The following is a 26,547-nucleotide window of genomic DNA, read 5'->3' as shown; positions in this document are numbered from 1 at the left end:
GAAGCTTTTGTTATAATATTGAAGTTTTAAACTTATTATAACTGATTTTATGCCTAAACCCCCTCCTCAACTGGGTTGTGGGCAGGAGTGCTCTTAAACTTCCCATTAACTGAATTTTTGTGTTTTCCATCAAAGTTCGACTCCTGGTTTGTGCTCTTCGCCTGAGATGTCATCTAGGTGCCTGAGCAGAGCCTTGGATGCCCCAAGAGCCAGAACAACAGGGACTGTTCTTTTACACAGGATGGCCTGCTCTTCAAAATGGCACCTACCCAGTGCCCAGCCCTGCTGCCCTTCTTACCAGTTTTAGCATCCACTGAGGCTGACTGGTGAGCCACCAGAACCTCTTCATCCTGTCTTCTCCCTGGAGGCCTCCTCTTTCCCACCCTGCCCATCCAGGCATCCAGGGTACACCTCCCCAACCCCATCTTCCTTTTGAAGGTTCATGTTCTAATGGCAGAGCTTAATGTATTTTGTGGAAAAGGTGACATTTAAACTAGACTTTACGATGAAAAAGCAGAGATAGAGAATAAGAGAAAAAGGGATTTCCAGAAAAAGGGAAACATGAATATCAAAACCACAAATAGTTCCTTTTCCTTTCCCCCTCCTAGTTCTTTTTTTCTTTTTTATGATTTTTATTTTTTTTCCATTATAGCTGGTTTACAGTGTTCTGTCAATTTTCCCCTCCTAGTTCTGCTTCATCTACATGGTTTCTATAAAAATCATCATCTTGATGATTTCTGTAAAAATCACCTTCCGACAATATAATATTGGTTGGTGAATGTTGGTAGAATTCTGACTCAATAGGCTGATCGGTTTTTCCTTGGGAAATTTGGAACTGAAACTAAGGAAAAAGTAGTCAACTTCTTTGGATTATTAGAAGGTGAACTTTGGATCTCTTAATCACTATGACCTTAAGAAATGTAGGAAGAGAGAGCAGGCAGAGAGAAAAGAGGAAGAGTAAGAAAAAGAAGAAGAAAAAAAGAAATGAAGCAAAAACGGAGGGAGAAAGAGTCATAGGTCAAGAACTCTAGTGACCTTTGTGTCTGATTTTGACATTCCTGAGATTTAGCTGCATTTCTATTCTTGGGATACCTGAAATACAGTGGCATCTTTGTGATAAATTTCTTTTTCCTTAAGCGCAATTGTGTTTTTTGGATGTTGTTTTTGCTGTTGATTTTTTGCCGCCAAAATTCTCCTAACCAATTGTGTCAGTTTCCCGGGGCTGCTATAACAAATTGTCACAAACTTGGTTGCTTAAAGCAACAGTTTATTCTCTCACAGTTCTGGAAGGTCTAAGTCCAAAATCCAGGTGTCAGCAGTGCTATGCTCTTGCTAAAGGTTCTAGGGAAGACTACTTCCTTGACTCTTTCTAGCTTCTGGTGGCTGCTGGCAATCCTTGGCATTCCCTGGCTTGTAGCTGCGTCACTCTCATTTCTGCCTCCGTCTTCACATGGCCATCTTCCCTCTGGTGTCTCTGCATGTCTTCATATGGCCTTCTCATTAGGACACTAAATCTATTAGTCATTGGGTTTAGAGCCAGGACTAATCCAGCAAAAATCTCACCTTAACTAATACCATCTTACAGATTTAATGTAAGATGGAATTATTTAATTTACACATTAAATTAATTTAATTTAATCATGTGACTTTATTAAATTCCTATTTAATAAAGTCACATTCTGAGAGACGGTCCAGGTGGACATGTATTTGGGGTAACACTATAGAAGCAGTACACCAATTCAACATCCAAAGGCATTGGAGCTACCCGTTCACACAATGTTTAGAGCCAGGTGCGTGGGGAAGGAGCGTTGTGCTAAGAATGCTGAAGCCTGCTCTCTACCCAAAGAGGAGGCATGGAGTGCTCTACGCAGAAGAATATCATGGTTCGAGTTTCCTAAAAGATTGCTTTAGTCACAGTGTGTAAAATAAATTGGAGCAGGGAAGGCTACGGAGGGAAGAAAACCAGTTTTACCACTGGATAATTCAAGTGATGGGTAAGGTAGTCTTGGTCAGCATAGATCGTAGAAAAAGACAGGGAAGGGACAAGTGGGAGACATATTGCAAATTCAGGTTAGTCAGTTAATGTGTGGTTGTGGGGGAATGAGTGAAGAAAAGGAAGGGTCTAGGTATGTATTAGAATATATGACTGGAAAAATAAACATCCTTTTCTATATTCTTTCTATATTCTTCTCCCTTAAACTTCAGCTATTAAGAGTCAGAATGCTTCGATTGCAGAATTCTCACTTGAGCAAGGTTTTTTTAATAAAATTATTCATATTCTTGGCCTTGGATGCCAATTAAGTCTCTCAAGTTTAAAATTGCTTTGTTTGCTTTTTAAAGAAATCTGCCCAACTTACAGACCTACAAGTTAACTATCCAGCCTACTTCCCTTCTCCTCCCCCCAGAGGACTTTACTCTGTTGGTTTTCTGCCAGCTCTTTCAAATTGAAATAGTTCAGTTTCTCTGTTTCTAGAACATAGAATTCATTACTCCTGGATTTTTGCCAACAATGTCCCTCTCATGTTTTTAAAACTAAGATGAATGTTACAGAGTGACCTTCTGGGCTCGACCCACGATTAGAAGTCAGTAAGTGATATATTAGATGTCTGCATGGATGCTCTGTTCTGGGTAGTGGGGCTGCTAGGGGAATGGGAGGAACTCTGGGAAGGTGGGAAAGGCATCCAGGGCAAAGCCTTGGAACTGAAGTGGAGAAATATGCATGAGAGATTAGGTAAAATTTGGCTGAAGTGAGGCAAGGCTCAGATTCTTCCTCTACCCTCAGGGCCCTGCTGAGTTTACCACAGAAAGGACATAGTCATTAATTCCTTTTGGCCATTTAGATAGAAAACAGAAAGCCAGGTGACAGAGTATATTTTTAAAGGGCTCTAGGAAGAACCACTCCATATTTTTTTCAGTGTGCAATGTTCCCTTTCTCTTCCCACCTCTGCAACCCCGCTTAGCCTCTTGTTTCTGCTAGCACTGAAAAGACAACAGAGCACAAGTCTTAGGAATGTATACATCTGCATAATTTTAGGCCAGATGAATTTTTCATTCATATGGCTCTGTTGAATTACATAAGGAAATTTCTTTACCTTTTAGGTTACTTTCTAGGAATACATTAATACTTTCTTTTTTTTTTTTTTGTCTTTTTGCTATTTCTTTGGACTGCTCCCGAGGCATATGGAGGTTCCCAGGCTAGGGGTCGAGTCAGAGCTGTAGCCACCGGCCTACGCCAGAGCCACAGCAATGCGGGATCCGAGCCGCATCTGCAACCTACACCACAGCTCACAGCAACCCTTAACCCACTGAGCAAGGGCAGGGCTTGAACCCGCAACCTCATGGTTCCTAGTAGGATTCGTTAACCACTGCGCCACGATGGGAACTCCAATGCTTTAATTCTTTTCTCTTCCAATTGGCTATATATTTTTATTTTTTATTTTATTTTATTTATTTTTTTTGGCTATATATTTTTAAAGTAAACTTTTCATTTTGAGATAATCATAGATTCACATACAGTTACAAGAAGTAATGCTAGGAGATCCTGTGTACCCTTTACCCAGTCTCCCCTAATAGTAACATTTTGCAAAACTAATAGTAAGTTGTTGTAGGATACATTCAAGTACAATACCACTGACATTGATACAATCAAGATATATGACATTTCCATCACCACAAGTATCCCTCATATGGCCTCTTAGAGTCACATGTACTTCCCTCCTTCCCTGACCCTCATCATACCTTGATACTCACTAATCTATTCTCCATTTCTGTAATTTTCCACTTTCAAGGATGTTATGGTAATTGAATTATATAGTATATAAACTTTTGGTATCAGCTTTTAAAACAGCATAAATTCTTATTGATTTGTGTATGTATCATAGTTTTTTTTAATTGCTGAGTAATATTTCATGGTATGGATGTACTACAGTTTGTTTACTATTCATTCATTGAAAGACATCTGGGTTGTTTCCAGCTCTTGGCTACTATGAGTAAAGCTGCTATGAACATTTGTGTACAGGCTTTTATGTGAACATAAGTTTTCATTTCTCTAGGCTAAATGCCCAAGAGTGCAATTGCTGGGCCTTGTGGTAGTTACATGTTTAGTCTTATGAGACACTGCCAAACTGTTTTCAAGAGTGGCTGGACCATTTTACATTCCCACCAGCAATGTATGAGCAATCCAGTTTCTCCACATCCTTGCCAGCATTTGGTGTTGCCGCCATTTTTCTTTTCTTTCTTTCTTTCTTTCTTTTTTTTTTTTTTTTTAGCTATTCTGATAGTAATGTAGTGATATTGCATTGTGGTTTAAATCTGCATTATTTTCCTGATGGCTAATGATGTCGAACATCTTTTTGTATGCTTATTTGCCATCTGTATATCCTCTTTGGGAAATGTGTTCATGGTTTTTGCCCATTTTCTAGTTGAATTGTTTGATTTTTTTTTTAATTTGTTGAGATTTGAGTGTTCTCCATATATTCTAGATGCTAGTACTTTGTTGAATTTGTGGTTTTGCAGTATTTTCTCCTAGTCTGTAGCCTGATTTTTCATCCTCTTAATAGGGTGTTTTGGAGAGAAAATTTTTAATTTTGAGAGACCCAATATACCAAATATTTCCTCTTATGGATTCTGAGATTGGTATCAAGTGTAATAACTCTTTGCCCAGCCCCAGATTCTGAAGAGTTTCTCCAATTTTTTTTTTCAAAGTTTTAAAGTTTTACATTTTACATTTAAGTCCATGACACATATTTTTAAGTAACTTTTTAGATCTTTACTGTCTGAAATAGGCCTCAGCATGTGAAATCCTTTTTGTCCTCTTTTCTTTCTCAAGCATCTGATCACCACCTATGACTCAAGTCACTGTTTCCAAGTCAAGGGATACAATTCCTGAGTAGGTACATGATCCCAAGTTTGTAATGAGTCAGTTGAGTGATGTACTTGAACTATGTGCTCTGGAGGCTGACTGTTTGCATTCAAATCTGTGTACCACCACTCAAAAACTTTGCAATCTTTAGCAAGTTACTTAATCCCTCTGAAAGTCGATTTTTCATTTCATTCAGATCTGGATGAAAATAATAATACCTACTTCTCAGGACTGTAGTGAGAAGACAATGATATCTTATGTATAAAATACTTAGTGCAGTGCCTAGCACATACACAGAACACCTTCGCTACTTGTTAATCTCCCTCCTTCCTGCTCCTGGGGCAGATTCTCCAGGCACTTCCCCAGCTCAAAGTCTCCTTCCTCACATCTCCATTTCTTTCTTTCTACCTCTTCTGGTCTTAATTACTCCTCTTCTCTCTATGAAGACTTTTAACCTATTTCAGCATTTGATAGAATTTCCTATCTCCAAATCATTGTGGTATTTATATACGTTGTCAGATTACCTTTACTGCTTTCTGTATGTTTTATGTATCTCCCCAAATTCATATCTCCTTGAGGGCATGCTCCTAGCCCTCCACAGAGTTCAGCTTTATGCTGAGTAATTGGCAACTACTCAGCAAGTCCCCAGAGCACTGATACAGGAAATAAGTATTTCATCAAAAGCAATTTGGCAAAATGAATCCAAAGCCTTAAAACCTTTGACCTAGTAATTTACATTTTCAAAATCTATCCTAAGAATGGTCAAATAGTAAAAACAAAAATTTATGCATAGGATAGTTCTTACATTTGTAAAAGTATGGATTTAGACAAATATGAATGTGTAACAATAAAGAATCAGGAATCATGTAAATTCCATTTATATTGTGGAATATTATACTGTCAGTAAAATTCCATTTTCCTAATCATGGGTTAGAAAACTATAAGTTTATTCACTGAAGCACTCTTTATATTAATAAAAACATAAAAATAACCTAAACCCCCAATTATATGAATAAATTAAATAAAATACTGTCACAAAATAGAAATGCACTATGATCCTATTTATCTCAAAAATATGTGTCTATATAAATATACACACAGGAGTTCCCATTGGGGCTCACCAGTAACAAACCTGAGTAGTATCATTGCCATGAGCTGTGGTGTAGACTGCAGACATGGCTCTGATCTGGCATTGCTATGGATGTGGCGTAGTCTGGCAGGTGCAGCTCCAATTTAACCCCTAACCTGGGAACTTCCATATGTCTCAGGTGTGGCCCTAAAATAAATAAATAAATAAACACACACACACACACACACACACACACACACGCAAATATACAAAAGATAGGAAAAATATACACCAGGAGTTCCCGTCGTGGCGCAGTGGTTAACGAATCCGACTAGGAACCATGAGGTTGTGGGTTCGATCCCTGCCCTTGCTCAGTGGGTTAATGATCCGGCGTTGCCATGAGCTGTGGTGTAGGTTGCAGACACAGCTTGTGGCTCTGGCATAGGCCGGAGGCTACATCTCCGATTTGACCCCTAGCCTGGGAACCTCCATATGCCGCAGGAGCGGACCAAGAAACAGCAGCAAAAAAAGACCAAAAAAAATATATATATACACCAAAATTTGGGGGGTTATTTTCTTTGAGTAATAATTTTTGGTGATTTTAATTTTAATTTTGGCTTCTCTCAAACATAATATTTATTACTTTTTTGCATAAGAAAATAAGAATGAATGTTATATCTGTTCTTTAAATGGTGTTTTTGAAACTATTTAATTACATGAATATATTGATCATTCATCCATTGCATTCAAAATATTAACTGCCTATCAATTGTTAGGCCCAGTACTAGAAACACAATTGGGAGAACAGTTGAGAAAGTCCTTGAATCACAGATAGCCTAGTGAGAGGTACAAAAAAATGAGAGACGTGAAAATATAGTGATAACTCTGAGTATCATGGAAGCTTAGAAAGAGATGGGGATTAAGGAGGTAGGATAAGACTACTTGGTAGAACTTCAATGAATTAGAGCCAAAAGAAGGGATGCAGATAGGGAAGAATGATCCAAGCTTGGGGTTAAGCATTTTCAAAGGTTCGGAATGCATACCACTGAAGAAATGTGAAAAGCCATGGAGCAGAGGGAGGGTTTGGAAAGAGAACTAGCAGAAATAAATAGCTATGTCTACGACACATTCTACATGTAAGAATAAACAAGGAAAAAATGGCAATTAATTGTTTTAAATGGGGATGGTGTGGTCATGTTTTTGCTTTAAAAGATCACACTACTGAGTAGAGAATAAATTAGAGGGGGACTGCAGTGGAGACAGCAGACCGGTTAGGTGGTGATTTAAGTAACTGAGATGATGATCATGGATGTAGGGATGGAGAAATGAAACCTGATGTAGACATGATCTGATGGTAGATTGGATTGGTGGTGCTAATGGTGGAGGAGATGTCAAGGAAAAACAAGCATCGAGGATGATATTTCAGCTCCCAGGTTTGGCAATTGCAGATGTGGTACCACTAATTGAGATATGGGACAGATGAGGAGGCACAAAGTGAGAGGGAAAATGAGTTGGGTTTGGGATATACTGCATTTGAACTGCCTGTGGGAAGTCCAATGGGGGTGTTCAGAAAGTTATTGGAGATACAAGTGTAGATGTATGTTTTAGGGGGGTGGTCATGAAAGTAGGTGAAAACACCAAGAGATACATGTAGAATGAGAGGAGAGTAGGGCTTAGGAGAGAACCCTAAGGAAAACCAACATATAAGAGACTGAAAGAGAGAAACAAAATTGACTCAAACCTGGTCTGGGACAGAAATTTTTTGTGTGATGTAATTTACAACTCCTTCTGGGAAGCAATTAGCATTCCTGATAAAGTGCGTGAACAGTTTTCTGACAGACTTTAATAAGACTGAGAACTCCTTCTGGGAAGCTAGGGTTACCCATCCAGCTGATTGACTAGCCTAATAATCTTTAACCAGATGTTCTTTTTTTTGTATCCATTCTAAACATGGTTGGTGAACCATTCCTTTTTTTCTTATAAAATGTCTCAACCAAAATTAAATAGAATTTTTTAAAAAGCTTTTCATGTACTCAAAAATAATTTGTCTGAGGCATTGCTTTAACAAAAGAGAAAGAGGAGCCTGCAAAAGAATTAGAAGAGGCCAGAGAGACAGGATAGAAACCAGGAGACTTTTGATGTTTTAGAAGCCAGGTGAAGTATTTCAAGAAACAGGGCGTGAATGGACAACAGTGTCAAATGTGAGTGAAAGGTCAAGTAAAACAAGGATGGGAAATCACCATTGGATTTAGCAGTAGGAATGTCAACAGTGATCTTGGCAAGGACAGTTTCACTGGGGGGACTGGGGCACTGGGGGGCATAATTCAGAATTCAGTGGGCTTGAGTGAGTATAGACCATTCTTTCAAAACGTGGGACCATAAAGAGGAAAGTAGAGGGGGAGAGGAGCTTTGAGATTGTTTCTTTTTAGTGGGAGACAGAAATATATATATATATTTACACACACACACACACACACACACATTTTTTGGCCATGTCCATGGCATGCCAACCCCCCTCTCCCCCAAAGCAGCAACCTGAGCTGTTGCAGTAACACCACTGGATCCTTAACCTACTGTGCTACAAGAGAATACCAAGACAGACATATATTTAAAAGCATTTGGGAAGCAGTCAGCAGCCAAGGGAGTAGAAGATACCTGAAAGAGAAGGGCTAATCTTAACCAAGCCAATCTTTTGATTCTGAGCCCAGGTGGAGGGAAGGTCACTTGTCTCCCATTGTGATTGAAAAAAAGGGGGAGGATGAGTCTGTAGGGAAGACCTTTGGCAAGTTTGGTGGTGGAAGATAAGAGGCATTCCTGTCCAGTAGCTTCTGTTACTTCTGTGATACAGGAGATTAGGAGCTCTGCTGAAAATGCATAGGTAAGTAGCAAGATGGCAGACTGAGGAGAGGAAGAAACCTCTGAGAAAGATTCTGTGGAAAATGGGAGGCTGAATTGTTTGTGTGTGTTGGGGGGAACAGTGATTTCAGGACACGCTGGAGGGAACAATCAATGCAGGTCTGTGATTTTCTCCTGTGGTGCTTAGAAGTCTTGATTTAGGCATGAGGACAACTAATCTGGACTGTCTTTAGTGAAACTATTGAAGCTTTGCAGCTTCCTCTGGCTGTCCTTTAAATATAACTCCTTGGTTTGGAGCTTAGGTTCTGTTTTCTTTTTACTTTATAGACATTTCCAATTGATCTAATCCTTCCCCATGGGCTCAGTTAACCTATCTATGCTGATAACCCCTAAACCAATACTTGCAACCCAGCCTTCCTCTGGAGCACCAGACTCTAGAACCCATCTGCCTTGTGGGCATCTTCAATTAATGTTTCCTTAAGGTGAACAAATCATATTTCTACTCTTGCATTTCCTTTCCTTAGGAATTTCCTCCTTTCCTTAGGAATTTCCTCCTTTCCTTTGCTCCAGGTGGCAGGAGTTTGTTGTTTTCACCTACTGGTGGCTCAGTGCTTAATGAATGTCTTTTTGGAATTTCAAATGAAAGAATCCACGGAGTCCTCAGAGCCCTGGGAGTCATCTTTTACTCCAACTTTTCACCTCAGAACATGGAACCCCTCACAAGTCTGGTGCACCACTAACTGTCTTGTGGTAGAAAAACAAATAGAGGTGTATTATCAAACAATTTTAATACAGAAACTTAAGTGTTGGCTTTACCTCCTTTTCTTTGCTTCATTAACATTGGAACTAAACTAGGGTGTGGGGTCATCTCCCTCCCTACTTCCTCTCCCCCTCTGCACCCTGCCCTCTTAGCCTTACAGAAAAGGGGAGCTAGTTTTTCATTTGCTAATGATTTGGGCTCAGGTTATAATGGGCCATTAAGGTGTTTTGTGGAAGAAAAGAGGAAAATGGAGCTTTCCGGTGGAGGGATAAAGAGACTGTGGGGCGGGGATCCGGGGACTTTAGGCAGGAGGGGCCTTGGATCGGATCCAGGCTTTTTCGAAAAGAGGGGCCACGAAGGACCCTGGGAGGGACATTGCTTTCCCGACCTTGGTCGGTTCTTTGTCCGCCCAGGCCGCGCAGCTTAAGCCTCTGCTCTGCGTGGAGAGACAGAGCGTTGTGCTCAACCTGTTCACTCCCCCACAGGACCTTCGTTTGGTTGCCCTGGACGTTGCTCCCTCCCCGGATGACTGCCTCTATCTAGTGGGGACCCTCCTGAGACTCCACAGGGTCTCTGTAAGCCCCAGAGACATCCTTTGGGCCCTTGGTTGGTGGAAGGAGCTCTCAGACTCCTGCCTGGAGCGGGTGCTGAACTGGGTGAGCTGGAGACCACTGGAGAGGTTAGGATAGTGTTAACGTGTGCCTCCACCTCGGGCCGTTTTGTCTGTTTGCCTCCATTCCATGATCAATGGCTGTCGTCCAAGCTTGCGTCTCTCACCTGGTAACTGCGGAAGCCTCCTAACTAGCCTCCCTACCTCCTGTCTCACCTTCACCCCATCCATTTCCTCACACAGAAGCCAGAGATTTTGTTAAACACAACAATTGATGCCCATCCCCCACTCATATGGCTAACAGCTGGAATCCTTCAGTTTTCAGTTTTAGCATCACTTATTTTGAGGAATCTTCTCTGATCACCCTCCTCCCACCTATCCCCTCCCAACACCCACATACCCGCCCCCTCCCACTAATAGGGATCCATTATGTACTTTCCCCACACCCTGTAGTTAACTGTCATCATCTGTTTATGTTTTTAACTGACCTGTGGGCAGAGAATAGATCTACTTGCCTGTTAACCTGCAGTGTTGTCTCTGGTGCCTTGCCATGTGCGTGAAGTGTGGTGGAAGTTAAGACCCACTCAGGTGGTTCTCCTACCTGAGTGTGAATCAGAATTACCTGGAAGGCTTGTTAAAACATTGCTGGAGCCCCCTTTCCAATTTGGTAGGTTTGGGGTGGGGATGGGGATAATGGATCTCTGACAAGTTTTGAGGAGCAGTTGCTGCTGCTGGTTGGAGAGCACATTTTGAATTACTGCCGCTCTGCATCTAGTAAGGGAAGACTGGAGAATTAGATTGGAGTGACTTTTCAGAAAAGAAAAGTTGGTGGAAAATAAGCTTTGGATGTCTTGGAGGTAGTAGCTAAAAGAGAGCTATTTGATTTGGTAATAAAGATGGCAAAACTTACCAACTGTTGACAAGGAGTAACTATGAGAATAAAGGGTTTAAGAGATCTTTAGATGAAGTTAATGTTACACAGGTATGCAAAGACCTCAAAAAAAAAATAGTAGAATACTGAAATAATTAAAATGAAAAAGTGAAAAAATTGTAAAATGAAATATGTGACATCATTCAATTTAATTAAAAATGCCTAGATTAAATTATTTTATTTTCAATTAAAAAACTTGAAAATATATGGCAGTGTTTATAATAATTATCCTTATCAGTGAGTTTTTATCACTTTCCTTCATCCTTCTAAATTTTGAAAATTCTCTCCGTATTTTTCTTTCATAATTGAGAAAAGCTTTTTCTATTTTTTTATTTTTAAAATTCAGCCAGTTTTATTTTCTTATTGAGGTATAATTGATATATTAAAGTATATAACATAATGATGATGTATGTATGTATTGTGAAATGATTACCACAATAATTCTTGTTAACATCTGTTACCATATACAGTTACAAAATATTTTTTTCTTGTGATGAGAACTTTTAAAATCTATTCTATTAGCAATTTTCAAATATGCAATATAGTATTATTAACTATAATCACCATCTGTACATTGTGTCCCCTGACTTATTTTTTTATTGCTTTTATTTTTTCCATTACAGTTGATTTACTGTTCTGTCAATTTCTGCTGTACAGCAAAATGACCAGTCATACATATACATATTATTTTTCTCTTATTATCCTCCATCATGTTCCAACACAAATGACTAGATATAGTTCCCCGTGCTATACAGTAGGATCTCATTGCTTATCGACTCCAAATGCAATAGTTTGCATCTATTAATCCCAAACTCCCAGTCCATCCCACTCCCTCCTCCTCCCTCTTAGCGACCATAAGTCCATTCTCCAAGTCCATTTTTTCTGTGGAAAGGTTCATTTGTGCCATATGTTAGATTCCAGATATGTGATATCATATGGTATTTGCCTTTCTCTTTCTGACTTAACTTAGTGTGAGAGTCTCTAGTTCCATCCATGTTGCTGCAAAGGGCATTAGTTTTTTCTTTTTTTATAGCTGAGTAGTATTCCATTGCGTATGTATACCACATCTTAATTTATTCATCTGTCGATGAACATTTAGGTTGTTTCCACCTCTTAGCTATTGTGAATAGTGCTGCAATGAACATACAGGTGCATGTGTCTTTTTCAACGAAAGTTTTGTCCAGATATACACCCAAGCTTTTTCTGTGTCCAATCTCTGCAGTCTTAGACATTTCCATCTTGTTGAATTAAATTATTTCCTCTCCCTGTCCCTCTGTCAGACCTGTTTCTCTTTGACCTCCTGTGCTAAAAACATGAAAATTGACAAAATTAAAGCAACAAAAATATAAGACAAGCAAAAGAAAATGAAAAGTAAAGGAAGAAAGAACATGAAGAAATAATCCTGACACCAGCAAGGAAGTATTTTGGTTATGCCTTCTAATCATTCCATAAATTGGAAAGTTGTAACCACCTACCAGGAGGATCTTACCATGCTGTTCATGACTGGTGACCTCATCAATCAGTCACACAGGGAACTCTATTCCTAATCTCTTAGCCAACACCTCCTTTTCTTATGGGGTTCAGACACGTGCTGAGTGTAGTGCCCAACTTTACTCTTACTGTTCAGATTTATACCTACTTATGTCTTTGAACAAGATGGCCTTCCACCCAAATAATATCATTCAAAAATGCTAATATAGTTATTTTGTTATTAAAATTGTTTTCATAAACTACATGACAACTTAAGCTCTCTTTATAACAAGGTTTATTTGGGACATAAATTCAAAATTTTGAACAGTTAAAGTGTAAATAAACTTTTAGAACACAACCTATTTTATCCACAAGAGCAGCTGTGGAACAAAAATTGTGTATACATTATATGTTGTAACATATCCACTGGCAATTGTATTTGCTAGTAGGAATCTCTTGTTCATCTCTCTAAAGGAATGAGATATACAGGACTTGAGCATATGTTTCTACTTCATTTCAAATTTGAACAATTCTGAACTTTGCGTCAAGGCCTTATAATTTTTCACCTACAGAGTAGGTAACATGATATTAATATTAGTAGCAGACACAAATGAAATAACATTTATAGGTTTAATTATGTATGGTTTCAAAATCAGGAATATGAATATATATTTAAATTTGTATTTCTTAAAACTATTATTATGGAAGAAAGAAATCAAACCGTATGCCTACAGCAAAATGAAAGGGGGATATAAAATGATAATTATCACCATGAACACTGATCAGATCCAGTCAGGAAAGACTAGAATCTTGATACTTCAACTACATTTACAACTTTGTACCTATTTTCTTAAATGTCCTTTCATCTCTGATAATGAAATGTGAATTAACAGGACCATTCTAGAGACTAGGAAATGGTGTGGTGATCAAGAATGATTTGGTAAGTTAAAATAGTCAGTGACAGAGTGGAACCAGAAACTCATTTTCCTAATTGCCAGCTTAGTACTTCTTATTCTAGGCTGTATTAAATATGCTGCTGCAAGGCAAACCATGTTCGTTGCTGTTCCAATTTTAAAAATAGGTTGTAAGAAAGTTTTCTTTGTGGTCTGATGGCAAAAGACACCTATTTTAAAAATGTCAGTGGCTGATTATTAATGACAAAATGTGGAGTTCCCGTAGTGGCTCAGTGGTTAACTAACCCCACTAGTAACCATGAGGTTTCGGGTTTGATCCCTGGCCTCGCTAAGGGGGTTAAGGATCCAGCATTGCTGTGAGCTGTGGTGTAGGTCTCAGACGGGGCTCAGATCCTGCGTTGCTGTGGCCTAGGCCAGTGGCTATAGCTCCTATTAGACCCCTAGCCTGGGAAGCTCCATATGCTGCAGGTGCAGCCCCCCCCCAAAAAAAACCCACCCCAAAACAAAGTAAAAAACCTAAATGTTTTCAAATGTTCTTTATTGATTCAAATTGTCTTCTATTTCTTCAAATAATCATCACATTCTAAGTTTGGTAAGAACAATCAGAAATTACTGAATGTTAAAGAGAAAAGGGGTGTTGGATATCATCTTGTCTATCATTTCAGTGGGGAAACTAAGACCCAAATAAATTTGTCCAGAGTGGTAGTATGTATGAGTTGATGGGAGTCCCCAGACTTTTAGTCTAGGGCTGTTCATGGCACATGGCACTATCTCAGTGGATCAGTATTCAGAAGCCATGGTGTAATAGAGTTTGTTCCTGGGAACATGTCTTGATCCATGTATCATTGTTGGGAGTTTTTAGCTCATTTTTCTCATCCATTTATTCAGTACACTTTGATTTTGTTGCCTGATGTTTTGGGATTGAAGATGGTGATAAAAAAAAAAAAAACAAGTACAAAGGCTAAGTGGCAAATGTGCTTTATTTATATTTTGCAGGGGAATGAGTGAAGTGAGGCTGGCTGGAGTGTAGAAAGTTTGCAATTTTCCAGGGAAAGGAGGCCAAGAAAGAGAGACACGGGAGAGATGGCCCTCCGAACTGCCAGGTCCTCTGCTGGGCCGTTACGTGGAGTTATCTTCTTCCTCTTAGCAACCCTTGAGGTATAGGGGCTGTTAATCTCATTTTATTACTCATGAACAAATTGAGGTTCAGAGAAGTTTTGTAATCTACCCCACAATCACATTACTGATAACCTGTAGAGCCAGATTCATGCAATATCCATCTGGCTATGAAGCCTGTGTCCTTTTACTTCTATAGTAGAGTATAGGTAAGATGAACCAATAAAAATAACAGTAACTGCAGTGCAATATTAACAGCAGTAATAATGATAGTTAGCATAGTGCTTTACATATGTGATCTCTGAACAGGATTAACTGAGCCCATGAACGGGACAGATAGGGTGTCTTTGTACTCTTCATTAGCAAAGCAGGAAAGGGAGAAAGAGGACATTTACCTTAAGATTTCCTTTGGTTTACTTTGCTTTCTGAAAAATGGTTGAAAGGCTCAGTTTTGTTATGCAGCGTTTGTCATTTATTATGTTCTTGATGTGGGTGGATGGGTTGGTGTGTGATTTTGTGAAATCAATCCTGATATATTCAGAATTCTTCTATTGCATAAGCATGCCTTTGGGTTTGATTTTGTAATTAGTGATCACTGTTCCTATTTACTGAATGGGATTTTTAACCTGTATCCAGGTCTTTTCCCTTTTGAAGCTGAAGGCCATATATACTCTTTATTTCTTTAGGGGGTCCATGAAAGAAGTACGTTAACGTCCACATGAAAAAGTAAGATTGTATTGTGTGGAAAATCAGTAACCTTTTTTTTTTAAGTAACCACACAGTTTTACACATAAATGCCTTTAAATTAATCTCTGATGTCTAATTTTATGTTAGCCTGCTGCTCCAGTTTTACCATTAGGCTCAGTTCTCATATTTGGAAGGCAACGTCCAGTTCTGTAATACTGTAATATAAAGGTGGTGTCAATTTATAAATAATTACTAATGAATTAATGTTCATTTGCAATTATAATTTGTATACAAGCTTAGGTAAAAGATGTGTTCCAGCTCTAAAACTGGATTCTCTGTATTTAAAAATGTCATTCTAATTCGCAACTCTCCAAACTGTTACTACGAAAGAACTATTTATCTTGTCATTCAGCCTAAAAATAAAACCTCACCCATACTACTCCTTAATAGCCACATTTTTAGCTACATAATTTAAAACTAATTTGAAATAATCTACTTCTAGGTGCAGTGATGTCGGACAAGAGTTGGAACTGGGACAGTTTGAAAGAGATAATTTAAAAGCCCGCTACCATGCTTGGAGACACCTCAAGAATTTCTAGGCTTTCAAGGGAGGTTAAGGAAGAGATTTTAAAAGGTGAACAGTGCCACTCTTCTCAAGCGCCGACGGACATAAGCCGAGATGGCAGCGGTGAGGGCCGTGAAGAGTTAATGAGGGACGGAGCCCCCTGCGCCGCGAGCTCCCCGCGAGCTCCCTCCGCCCTCCTGTCCCCACCCTCTCGTTTTGGCAAGGGATTAAAGTGCTCCCCCCTGTGGCAGCAGTGACCCAGAATGAGTTTGATTCACACAGTCCTTCCTCCATAACAAGCCAAACGGCCGTCCGAGAGTGCCTCCCTGCGCCGGGTGTGTGCGCGCCGGCGAGAGCAGGGGCCCGCCCGGCTCCCCGCCCGCCAGTCGGTCCACCCGCCTGCCTCGGCCTGAACTCATGCGGCGCGGAGCGAGCGGCGAGGAGCCCAGCGCCGCGGCCGAACCCCTACGCAGCAGGTACGCGCGCGGGCCGCGGGGGGCGCGCGGGGAGGGCACGCCGTGCCAGAGTCCGCGCGTGTCCGCGTGTGGGTCCGTGTGCGCGTCCCGATCCCGCGGCGCCAGCGGCGGCGGCAGTAGCGGCTGCGGCGGCTGCAGGACGAGCCGAGAGGCTCAGCCATATTTGATGGTTTTGTTGCCTTGCTCGGGAGTTCTCGGGAGTAATTTAATGCCGAAGGTCGCTGCCTAGTGGAAATAATATAGTACGTCATTAATATGGCGCCAAAAGATTGGGTTCTTGATATGTAGCAAGGAGGGAGGGCAGGCAGTCGCCAAGCGCAGCGTTACTATCCCACCAGTAACTTGGACATTGCTGGGGCGGGGGCCAGAGGAGGAGGAGGAGGAGGAGAGGATGATTTTTGGATCCTGGGAATTGATCTATGTTGGATTAGTAAGTTTTATGATGATTTTTTTTTTCAGTTTTGGGGGGGCTGAAGTCTTAGAGCTTTTTCTTATTTTAGATTTGCGAAGAACATGCGATTTTCAGGTGAATCATCAATTAAAACGCTTTCAGTAGCAGAAGCCCAGTTTAGTTGGCTTTAGTTTATAGAATTTTTTAAAAAGCCAAAGTGCATTAGGTTGCATGAAAGTGGAAAGCATAGTAGTAACTTGGTAGACAGATGGCAATGGCAGAATACAGGTCCATGTACATATATGAATCCAGAGTGTGTGTGACCGTGGTGGTGGTGGTGGTGTGTGGGGGGGAAGGGACGATTGTATTTGTCCAAAGATAGGTGTGTGTGTGTATGTAGGTACATCTGTGCTGGGTGGCCGCAGCCCTGGCTCTTGTCCCCGGGTCACCCCTTGTCCAAAATACTCATTGCATCAATTCAAGGGCAGTGAGGGGAGGTGGGGGGGGGGTAGGGACAGCTTAGCAATTAGGTTTTTCCAAATTGGGTTTCCAGTGATGAGTCCTTTTACTTATAGGGAGACTGTAAAGTATAAAACCCTTTATCAGTGAAATTAGGAAGGAGTTGCATTGAGTAAGCAAACTACCGATTAACCACGAACTTAAAACGGATTGCAAATTGCAACCTTTGGCACCATCTGCAAATTGTGGGGGGTGGTGTCGCTCGGTCGTCGCTGCCTGAAATGAACGTGCAGTCTGCACTCCAGGACTGCAAGTTGCAAAGCCTTTCAGTGCACGTGTCTTGTGCCTGTGAGTGTGTGTTCGTGAGTTGGGGGCTGTTGTTCGGTAGCCAGCAGGCTTTCCGGGTTGTTGGCGCTGGCTTGCAGATGCGGGAGAGGGATGGAATGTGGAATGTTGACCGGGGAACCGATTCCTGTCGGAACGGTCCCATTTGCTAGAGAAATTCGATCCCTTCCACCTCCTTCCCGCTCCCCCCCGCCCGCCTGCGGGCAGGAGGCGGGGCCGAGGACGCGGCTGCTGCTCAAAGTGGCGGAGCGCAGCGGCGGGAGGCAGGTGCACGGCACCCGCCAGTGGGGGTGCCTCAACTTCCGCGGGCGTTTAAATAGCAGCCTCATTCCCCTCCCACCGGTAATAGGTGACCTGGCGGCCGAGGGCGGCGGGGGGGAAGGAGACGTGTGAGACCCGGGAGCAAGCCTCCCGTGGCACGTGGGCAGGTGCTGAGTGGCCCCGGGGCCAACTTTTGTGGCCCGCCTCTGGCATTGGCGGAGAGGCGGCTCCTTGTGGAAATGGGGGCGGGCGGCGGCCGAGGAGCTGCTTTCTCTGCCGCGACTGGAGCGTCACCTAACGGTCCGAGCAGCACTGCCGGGCCTGGGGTGGGGGCTTCGGGGGCGGGGACGCCTGGCCCACCGCGCCCGCGCCGCGGGAACCCCGCACAAAGCCCGCGCCGCGGGGGCGGCCACCACGCTCCCGCCCAGGGAACGGCCTGAAGCCCGTCGCGGTCCCCGCGCTCATTCCGGCGGGCGTCCGCAGGCGTTTGTTTGTTGGTTCCGCGCCGCCTTCCTCGCCGGATGGCTTCCTGTGACAGAGGTGATACACAGTTTCCAGAACTGTCTGGGGGCGGGAGCGGGAGCCGAGCCCTCTCAGGGCTGCTCTCTGTCGCTGCCGCTCCCATCTCATAACCGTTTCTCACCGGCGCGCCCGCCCCAGCCTGGAGGTGCCGCCCGGGAGGGATTCGGGGAGGGGGACGGCGCGGCCGTTTCCAGCGGCGCAAGTGGCTTCCCGACGCGAGGGAGCGTTTGATTTGCAACTGGGGCCGAGCGGATTGGTGCAGCTGGCGGCGGCGGGGCGGGAGGAGCGGTAGCGGTGGCGGCGGGGGGTGGCCACTTTCAAATGGAGAGGGCGCGACGGGGGACGCCGCTGCCGAGGGAGTGGGGCTTGGTAGCGCCGAGAGAAGGTGTCATCACTGCACCGGGGCTAATTCCGGCGGAGGTGCTCGGAGTTACTTTCCCCTCCTCCCGCGCTGTTGTTTCTGTCGCCTTGGGAGGAGGAGGAGAGGGAGAGAGGGAGGGGGGCGGCGCCGCCGCGCGTAGCCTCGGCCCTGCGCACACCCCGGCTGGCGGCTGGAGCCGCGCGGTGGGTTCTCTGGGGCCGGGCGGCGGCCCATTCCTCCCCTGCGTGGGATCCCCCCTTCCTGGGGTCCTCAGTTTTCTGTCTCCAGCCCACCCGGCTACCCGCAATCTCCCTGGGCTCCCCACACGGGCTCCGCATCCTAGAGTCCTTGCCCCGGCTCTCCTCGCCCCGGGTTTCCCCTCCCCCGCCGACCTCCCTCCGCGGGGTTTCCTACCCCGGGCTCCCCTCCCCGGCGCCGGGTGAATGCAGCGAGCAGACAAAAAAGCGGGCGATTTAAACGTGCCTTCGAAACCCGTTAGGAATGCGTCGTCACCCGGAGACCGTTTAAAAGCAGCTTTGGCTGGCTTTCTAGTAACGAGGCAGGCACCCCACCTCCCTTTGGCGGGTTGAGGGTCTGTCGCCTTCTGTTTACCTCAGCCAAAGGGGAATTTAAATTTTTTTTTTTTTTTTTTTGTAAAATGACAGCTGTAGTTGAATGACTTAAGACGGCTACATATTTAGAAAATTGAGAGAACCTGAAATTTCCATTGAATGGGATTGCTTTTAGGGGCTTCTTTCCCAAAGGGTTTCATTAGGTGAACTATTTTTTCTTTTTAAAAAACCCGCTGTGAAAGGCTGGCTCTCTAGTTACTTGTAGCTCAAGGCTAATACCTTTCGAAGTTAATGAACTAGTTTTAAGATACAGAGAAATTAGTTCCCTGAAAGCTGATTTAGGTGGTGATCCACCAGTGGTTAGAGATTAGTAAACTGTATTTGGTCGAATCACAGCTAATCAAGATTTAATCACTTTTAGGTGGAGAAAGGAAGCCTTCGGTGAAACCATACTTAAACTGACAAAACTTGTGATAGGATAATTTGTTGTTGTAGAGTGGGCAACACAGACTAGAGAAACACATAGGATGTTGAGTGACTAGAGAAATACATAGGATGTGGAGTGACACTTTCTAGCAAATAGCTGCACCGAGAATTCTTAATGCTCTTTTGTCCCAAAGATTTCAGTCTCATCTATTGTCCCTTTTAATTATGATTGTTAGGTTATTTTGCTTTCTTCCTTAAGTTATGTATTTTTATATGTGGATTTGACTTTGCATTTTCGTTTCGAATTTTCGGCTACTTGTTACATACCTCCCTTCCTTCTAACACCAGCCAGAGATAAAAGGAATTGCTTGAACTTGTAGTATAACTTGAACTTGATTCCAGCTTAAGGTCAAAGGCTGCTTTCTAAGAGGAAAAGTTGGGTAGGTTGCCTCAGAGATTTTAACTTTGACAAAGATAGATATATGTGTGTTTTTTTTTATAAAGAAAAAGATCCCTCCACTCTCACAAGTTCTTCCACCATCACTTGACAGATTTTTCAGCCTATAAATGAGTGTTTTATATTAGTTAAAAAAAACCTCAATGTGTCTCACCTTGATGAATACTAATTTTTGACTTCAAGGAGACTTTCGTGGCTCCACGTATTACAGAAGTGATGTTATATTGTTGAAAATTAAAAATTGCAGAGAAGCAAATGTAAAAACACATTCCTACCACTTAAAAGTTACCATGGTGTCATTTGCCAGATAATTACGTATACCTATGTATATTTTAATCAGAATAAGTCATATTGTATATATAGTTCTGTAAGGAGTCTTGTCCTGCTAGCTAGCTTGCCTATTGGGATGTGTTCAGATTTCCTCACTTATAATAGAGCAGCTTTGTCTAAAACACTGTCCTAAAATCATTTTTTTCATCTGGTTATTTCCTGTAAGTAGATTTTAATCTGTAGTAACTTTTTGACAGAACCTCTGACATTGAGGCATGATTTTGGAATTACTGATGATTGGTTTTGGAAAAAGTTGGAATTAGCATTTTATTGTCTTTGATTTGGAGATTATCTGTTTGAAAACTCCTTCAAAGAAATTTGCCTGATGTATTTATTCACAGGCTTGCTGGAAAAAGAATTATCAACTGTTTGTGTTTCTGTACAGAGATGGTTGGAACAGCAAACATCAAGACCTCAAACACTGGCTATATCTTACTCCCTTTAGGTTTGTCAGAAGTGAGGAGGAGGCATATGAATCTCACAGTTTTGCTTGCTTCCCTAATACTCTTGGTGAAGCTCTTCTCTCATTTAGTAATATGGGGCATCTGTTACACTATTACAGTTAATAGTCTGTTAGAATTTGCATTATAAACCTGGTTTTCCCACATAGTTAATAAAATAGACATCCTCAGGAGAGAAATATGACATTTTAGCCAATATGTTGCTTTTTATTTGGCTTGGCATTAAAAAGTTAGGCTTGATTGTTGAAGCAGTAGGAATTATACCAGCATTCTTCTTTCCTCCCTTTCCTGACCAAGCCTATGAAGTTAGAACATTGTTGCCATGTATTTAACTATACTTTTTTTTTTTTTAAATGAAGGCTGGTTTTGCATGGAGTTGTTTGTTTCTTATGTGATATCAGAAGTGTGGTAGAAACCTTAATTGAGAAAGTTTTCCTTCCTGGGACAGTTAAGTTGTTTCCTTGAAGGTGTCGGTGTCAGTCTATTTTCTCCATTTTCAAGATCTTGCCTCACTGTTTAGTCATGTACTTAAAATTTGGACGTTTTAATTTGTAGTATATATTTCAAAAAGTGGAGACTTATTTGAAAGAGAGCCTTGCCATTTGCCTGGTGTATGCAAAAATACTGGTCTGTGATTATGAGGGGTATATATTTTGATGTTCCCAAGTTGGTGGGCTCTGATGGAATAAGTTAATTCTGCATTTCTAGTAAGTGGAAGCGTGGCTCTGGAGGACCTTTTTAACCTCTTAGTGGAAGTGGCGTCTTGTCTTTTAAGTTTAGTTAGGGTTGAGTGTCATGAAACAGAGAAAATCTAGTCTCTGATTTAGAGGATATAGATCCTGATTGTGGCCAGGTTATTGTGGCCTCTAGCCTAGACCTTGAGTGAGTATTAAGGATGTCTTTCCTCACCTGAAAGCAACAAAGATAGATTGCCAAAAATGGAATGGAAAACAATCTCTGAGGAAGAGACTATTTCCATTTGTGAGTCCTTTATTAACTCTAGACAGGTGGTATATAATGTGCACTTAAATGCATCAAGGACCATACCTTTCTTTTTTGCTTTTGTGGCTGCACCAGTGGCATATGTAGGTCCCCAGGCTAGGGGTCTTATTGGAGCTATAGCTGCCAGCCTACACCACAGCCACAGCAACACAGGATCTGAGCTGTGTCTGCAACCCATACCACAGCTCACGGCAATTCCGGATCTTTAACCCACTGAGGGAGGCCAGGGATTGAACCTGAAACCTCATGGTTCTTAGTCGGATTTGTTTCCGCTGCGCTGAGCCATGACGGAAGCTCCTCAAGGACCATACTTTTGATAAATACTTTAAACCAGTCCCATGTTACTTTTTGCTTTTAGTTCTTCAGGTAGAGTTAAGATATGGTAAGGTGACTGAGGACAGTTGAAACAAGTTCTTTTTTAAAACTTCAGGTTCTTTGGGGTTTTCTTGTTGAAGGAATTAAACAGTTTTGTTTTGAAAGTTCTCCCAATTGGCAGTAATACATACTTTTTAATATTGCTATTTAATGTCTGCACAGATGTTATTAATTTGAAGATTCACAGTGACTTCAAAGGTAGTTTTAAAGCAGTTACTTTAAGTGAAGATTTCAGTGGTAGGGTCCAAACCGAAGATTAAAATGAGCTGAGCTTTTTTTTTTTTTTTTTTTTTTCTTTTCCTTTCACTAGTTACTCCAGGGTAAGCAGGAAGAATTGGCAAGTTAGTAAGTTTTTGGCGTTTGAGTTCCATGGAGTTTAAGTTGTATGGTTTGCTTTTGTTTAACACAAAGTATACTTAATATTTAAGTTTTTTGATTACTCATGGTCATTTTTATGAGCATAAATTATTTCATTGTTGAAATAAAATGATGCACTTGTGTTGGCTGAGTCCTGGTGACTTGTAACTTTTTTGAGGTCAAGGAAACTTTTCAAAACCTATGGAACCTCTCCCCCAGAACAAGCAAGTTGCTCTGAAATTTGCTTATCATTTCAGGGTTTGGCTAAATACCTTTAAGTGCATTCTTGCATTTCAGTTTAGCGTTTAAATTCTGGTGACTTTTTTTTTTTTTTTTGTCTTTTTGCTATTTCTTGGGCCACTCCCTCGGCACATGGAGGTTCCCAGGCCAGGGGTCCAATCAGAGCTGTAGCCACCGGCCTACGCAAGAGCCACAGCAACGCGGGATCCGAGCCTCGTCTGCAACCTACACCACAGCTCTCGGCAACGCCGGATCATTAAGCCACTGAGCAAGGGCAGGGACCGAACCTGCAACCTCATGGTTCCCAGTCGGATCCGTTAACCACTGTACCACGACGGGAACTCCTGGTGACTTCTTTTTATAATTTCTTTCTGATCCTTTTACATCCCTGTTAACCATGTATTGTAGTTAAAATGCTTGTCTAGAACAGTCATGTTTCTGCTTATTGGTTACTGGCTTGAAAATCAGATAAGCCTTAGAAGTTTTTATAGCTTTCTGTACACTGGCCCCAAGTAGGAGCCTCAGGGGTTTTCCTTTGAGGAAAATTCACAGGTTTGTAGACATGACCTTTATTTAAGTTGCTTAGAGCAACTCTCCCCACTCCCTCTGCCAGTCTGTTGATTTGTAGCAGGGCTCAGTAAACTTTTTTTGGCCATACTGGCTGCATGAGGAATTCCCAGGCCTGAGAGTCAACCCATGCCACAGCTGTGACCTGAGCCACTGCAGTGACAGCGCCAGTATCAGTAAGCTTTTTTTCTTCTTCTTTTTCTCTGGTTTTTAGGGCTACATCTGCTGCATATGGAGGTTCCCATGCTAGGGAGCTACAGCTGCTGGCCTACACCACAGCCACAGCAACACAGGATCCAAGCCATGTCTGCCACCTGCACCACAGCTCATGGCAATACTGGATCCCTAACCCACTGAGTGATGTCAGGGATCGAACCCAAAACCTCACTGTTCCTAGTCAGATTCGTTTCCACTGTGCCACGACGGGAACTCCTAGTAAGCTTTTTAAGTGCCAGATAGTACATTTTTTAGGCTCTGTGGGCCTGATGGTCTCTATTAACCACTGTGAAAGCAATCAGTGGACAAAAGGTAAATGAATGAAATGAGTATCTTCCAATAAAACTATTTATAGACAGTGAAATTTGAATTTTGTATAATTTTCAGGTGTCATGAAATGTTCTTTTGATTCCCACCCCTCAAACCATTTAAATATGTAAAAACCATTTCTAGCTCAGGGGCTGGACAAAAACAGTTGTGAACCTCTGATCTTAGTGATACAGCCTTCCCAAAGTATAGTATATGCCTGTAGTATAGTATTGTATAGCATTACCTAGTCACTGGATTGTTTTTGCCTAGGCTGAATTCCCTTTCTGGTAGGAACCTGAAATGTCAGGTTGAAATCAGAATTTGTTTGATAAATATGGAGGGAGTTGGCTAGTCTGAAGGTTGTGGTTATTAACTCTTTGGTTCCTGGATCCCCTTTGAGGATAGGATGTGTAATGCTGGACCCCGAGAACTTAGGAAGGCAGAGCTAGGTAGTCATACCCTCCAAGGGGGCAGGGCCAGAAACCCAGTGTAAGGGAATATACCCAATAACCTACAGAAGGAGATAACCTCTCTCCAAGTAGGGTGTGTGTCACACCAATCAGAAGTTAATCCCTGCTGCTCAGAGAACTTGTACCCCTTTGACAGTGTTTAGGGAGCTACAAGCATATTATTCTCCTTTCAGCTCTACCTTTTGTATGCTCCACCCCAAAAAATGGTATTTGCAACTGTCTTCACATTTGCTTGCCATGAAACCATGTTTCAATTTCCAAGTTAACAGACTGTTGTTTATTGAGTGCATTTAGTCAGTTGTCTGCTCCCTAATTACGTATAATGCATGGCCTTAATCTTTGAGGTATCCTTTTTCTACATCCCAGTAGGTGTCTAGGAGCAAGAAGCTCATGGTACAGGCACCTGTGTGGAAAGTAACATAATGTCCTTTTCAAGGAAATCTTGGTTACTCCATTTTGCTCCGGTTTTGGCTGAATCAACCCTGCGACACCCTTCTTCTTTACCTTTTTTCCCAGTGACAGTTTGTTTCAAATTAGCCAGTTGGGAGGAATGTGCACCCTGACCCTACCAGTGGGAAGGGGACAGGTAAATCACCTTGTTAGGGATAAATAGGAGAGGGTCCTTTGTTCGCTGCGCATGCTTTTTGGAGTACCCATGCCCTTCTGCTGAAGAGCCTTGTCGAGATCTCCCCATGTTCATGTGTCTCATTTTTTGACACTGATGCTCCATGTCCCCAACACCTGGGAGGAGGTGGGTGGCATAGGAGGACCACCCACCTTGGGTTTGGTTCAGCCACTGGCTTTGCCCTAGACATGTCTGTGTGTCTTTGCTCATGTTGCTTATTATCTCCAGTATTTATTGGACATACTTGCCTTTAAAATTAGGAAAAGTAGATTAACTTATTTCTGAAATGTTTTCTAGCACCACACTTATGGGTTTCTTTGGGGAAGATTTCCTGTAGACATGATCCATCGTGAGACTTTTCAGCTGTAGCTTCAGAGAATACCTACTTTCCAGACCTTTCTGCTAAGTTTTGAGATTGCCTTTTGTTTCCGTGACCATAATAGCAAGACTTGTACAATTGTGATGAAATGTTTGCTTTTATATGTAATTCAGATGATGTGTAAATACTTTTTTTGTTAAGTGTGCCATTTAGGTCTTCCAGTGTAAAACATTGGGGGTCTGATTTTTTTTTTTTAAACAGTACTTTAACAATTTTTGGTGATTGAACGATTGTTAGTGGTAACTGATAGTTTCTGAACAACTAGCTATAATCAAGGAACAAAGTTCCTCAAAACAGCTGCATTTAAATCTGTGCACAGTGTAATTGTCATTAGCTGTTTGAGTCTGGTTTCTGCAGAAGCTGCTTTGTATATCCTGTGTAAGAACATCTGGTTTGAGCATTTAAAAATCTTTTAAAATTACCCTGTAGGCACTTTGCATTTATTGGCTTATTCTTCCAAGGGTGGAATAAGGGGTTGTAGACTCCTTTGCCATCCTTATCCCTACCTTGGTGCATTCAGAAACTATCTCCTGCTGTTTCTTTCTAAAGTGTTATTTATTGAACTTTGAGTTTGACCTGAAGATTTGCATGAATGTGTTACAAATTAGAATTTGGTTCAGAGACCCAGGAATGGAACACAAACTTCTGATTTCAGGGAAATGCTTTGGAAAAAACTTTATTTTCATATATTCTGAATAGATTGGTCTTATCTTAGTTTTCTCTGGTAAATTGTCAAAAAAAAAAAAGTGTGAAAATAGGACCTAAAGAGCAGGTAGCTTTATCACTCATGAATTCTGAGTGATAGCACTGTGTTAGGGAGGATTCTGAAGTCATGTCTGGGCTTGTGGAAAAAGAATGACCTAATTTATTAACCATGTCTGCCATGGGTAAAGGAAATTGTGTATTTGGTAGCCATCTCTGGAATGCAGCTTTTTTTTTTCCCCCGAAATAATACTGCTTTTGAAATGGGTAGGAAGTTGAGTATTTATTCTTTAGAGGTAGTTTAAACCCTAGTTTTCCTGACCGGTTTTAGTTTCTTTTTTCCTACTGTATATACTTTAATATTTTTAGTGACCTCTTATTGGCATTGGCTATTCTTATGTTTGG

The 26,547-nt window shown here is 41.9% G+C and overlaps 1 protein-coding gene across 5 annotated transcripts in view; it reads left to right on the top strand.

Annotated features, from left to right (window-relative positions):
* The window catches only part of JADE1 (jade family PHD finger 1), an 87,190-nt gene that overhangs the window by 8,663 nt on the left and 51,980 nt on the right, over nt 1-26,547 (top strand). For 2 of the 5 annotated variants that reach the window (XM_047751661.1, XM_047751663.1), the window contains exon 2: nt 15,777-16,315. Coding sequence is in view for 1 of the 5 variants with exons in the window: in XM_047751662.1 (XP_047607618.1) it covers nt 18,293-18,311 (19 nt within the window). In the remaining 4 variants the exon portion in view is untranslated. Of the gene's footprint in view, nt 1-15,776; nt 16,316-16,443; nt 16,746-17,338; nt 17,853-18,136; nt 18,312-26,547 lie in introns of those variants that run through there. The other 3 variants (XM_047751665.1, XM_047751664.1, XM_047751662.1) reach the window with 3 other exon arrangements.

This window comes from Phacochoerus africanus, chromosome 10 (assembly GCF_016906955.1).
Source record: "Phacochoerus africanus isolate WHEZ1 chromosome 10, ROS_Pafr_v1, whole genome shotgun sequence".
Taxonomy (NCBI): Eukaryota; Metazoa; Chordata; class Mammalia; order Artiodactyla; family Suidae; genus Phacochoerus; species Phacochoerus africanus.
Note: the sequence above shows the minus strand (reverse complement) of the source record. Positions and strands in the feature narration are given on the sequence as shown.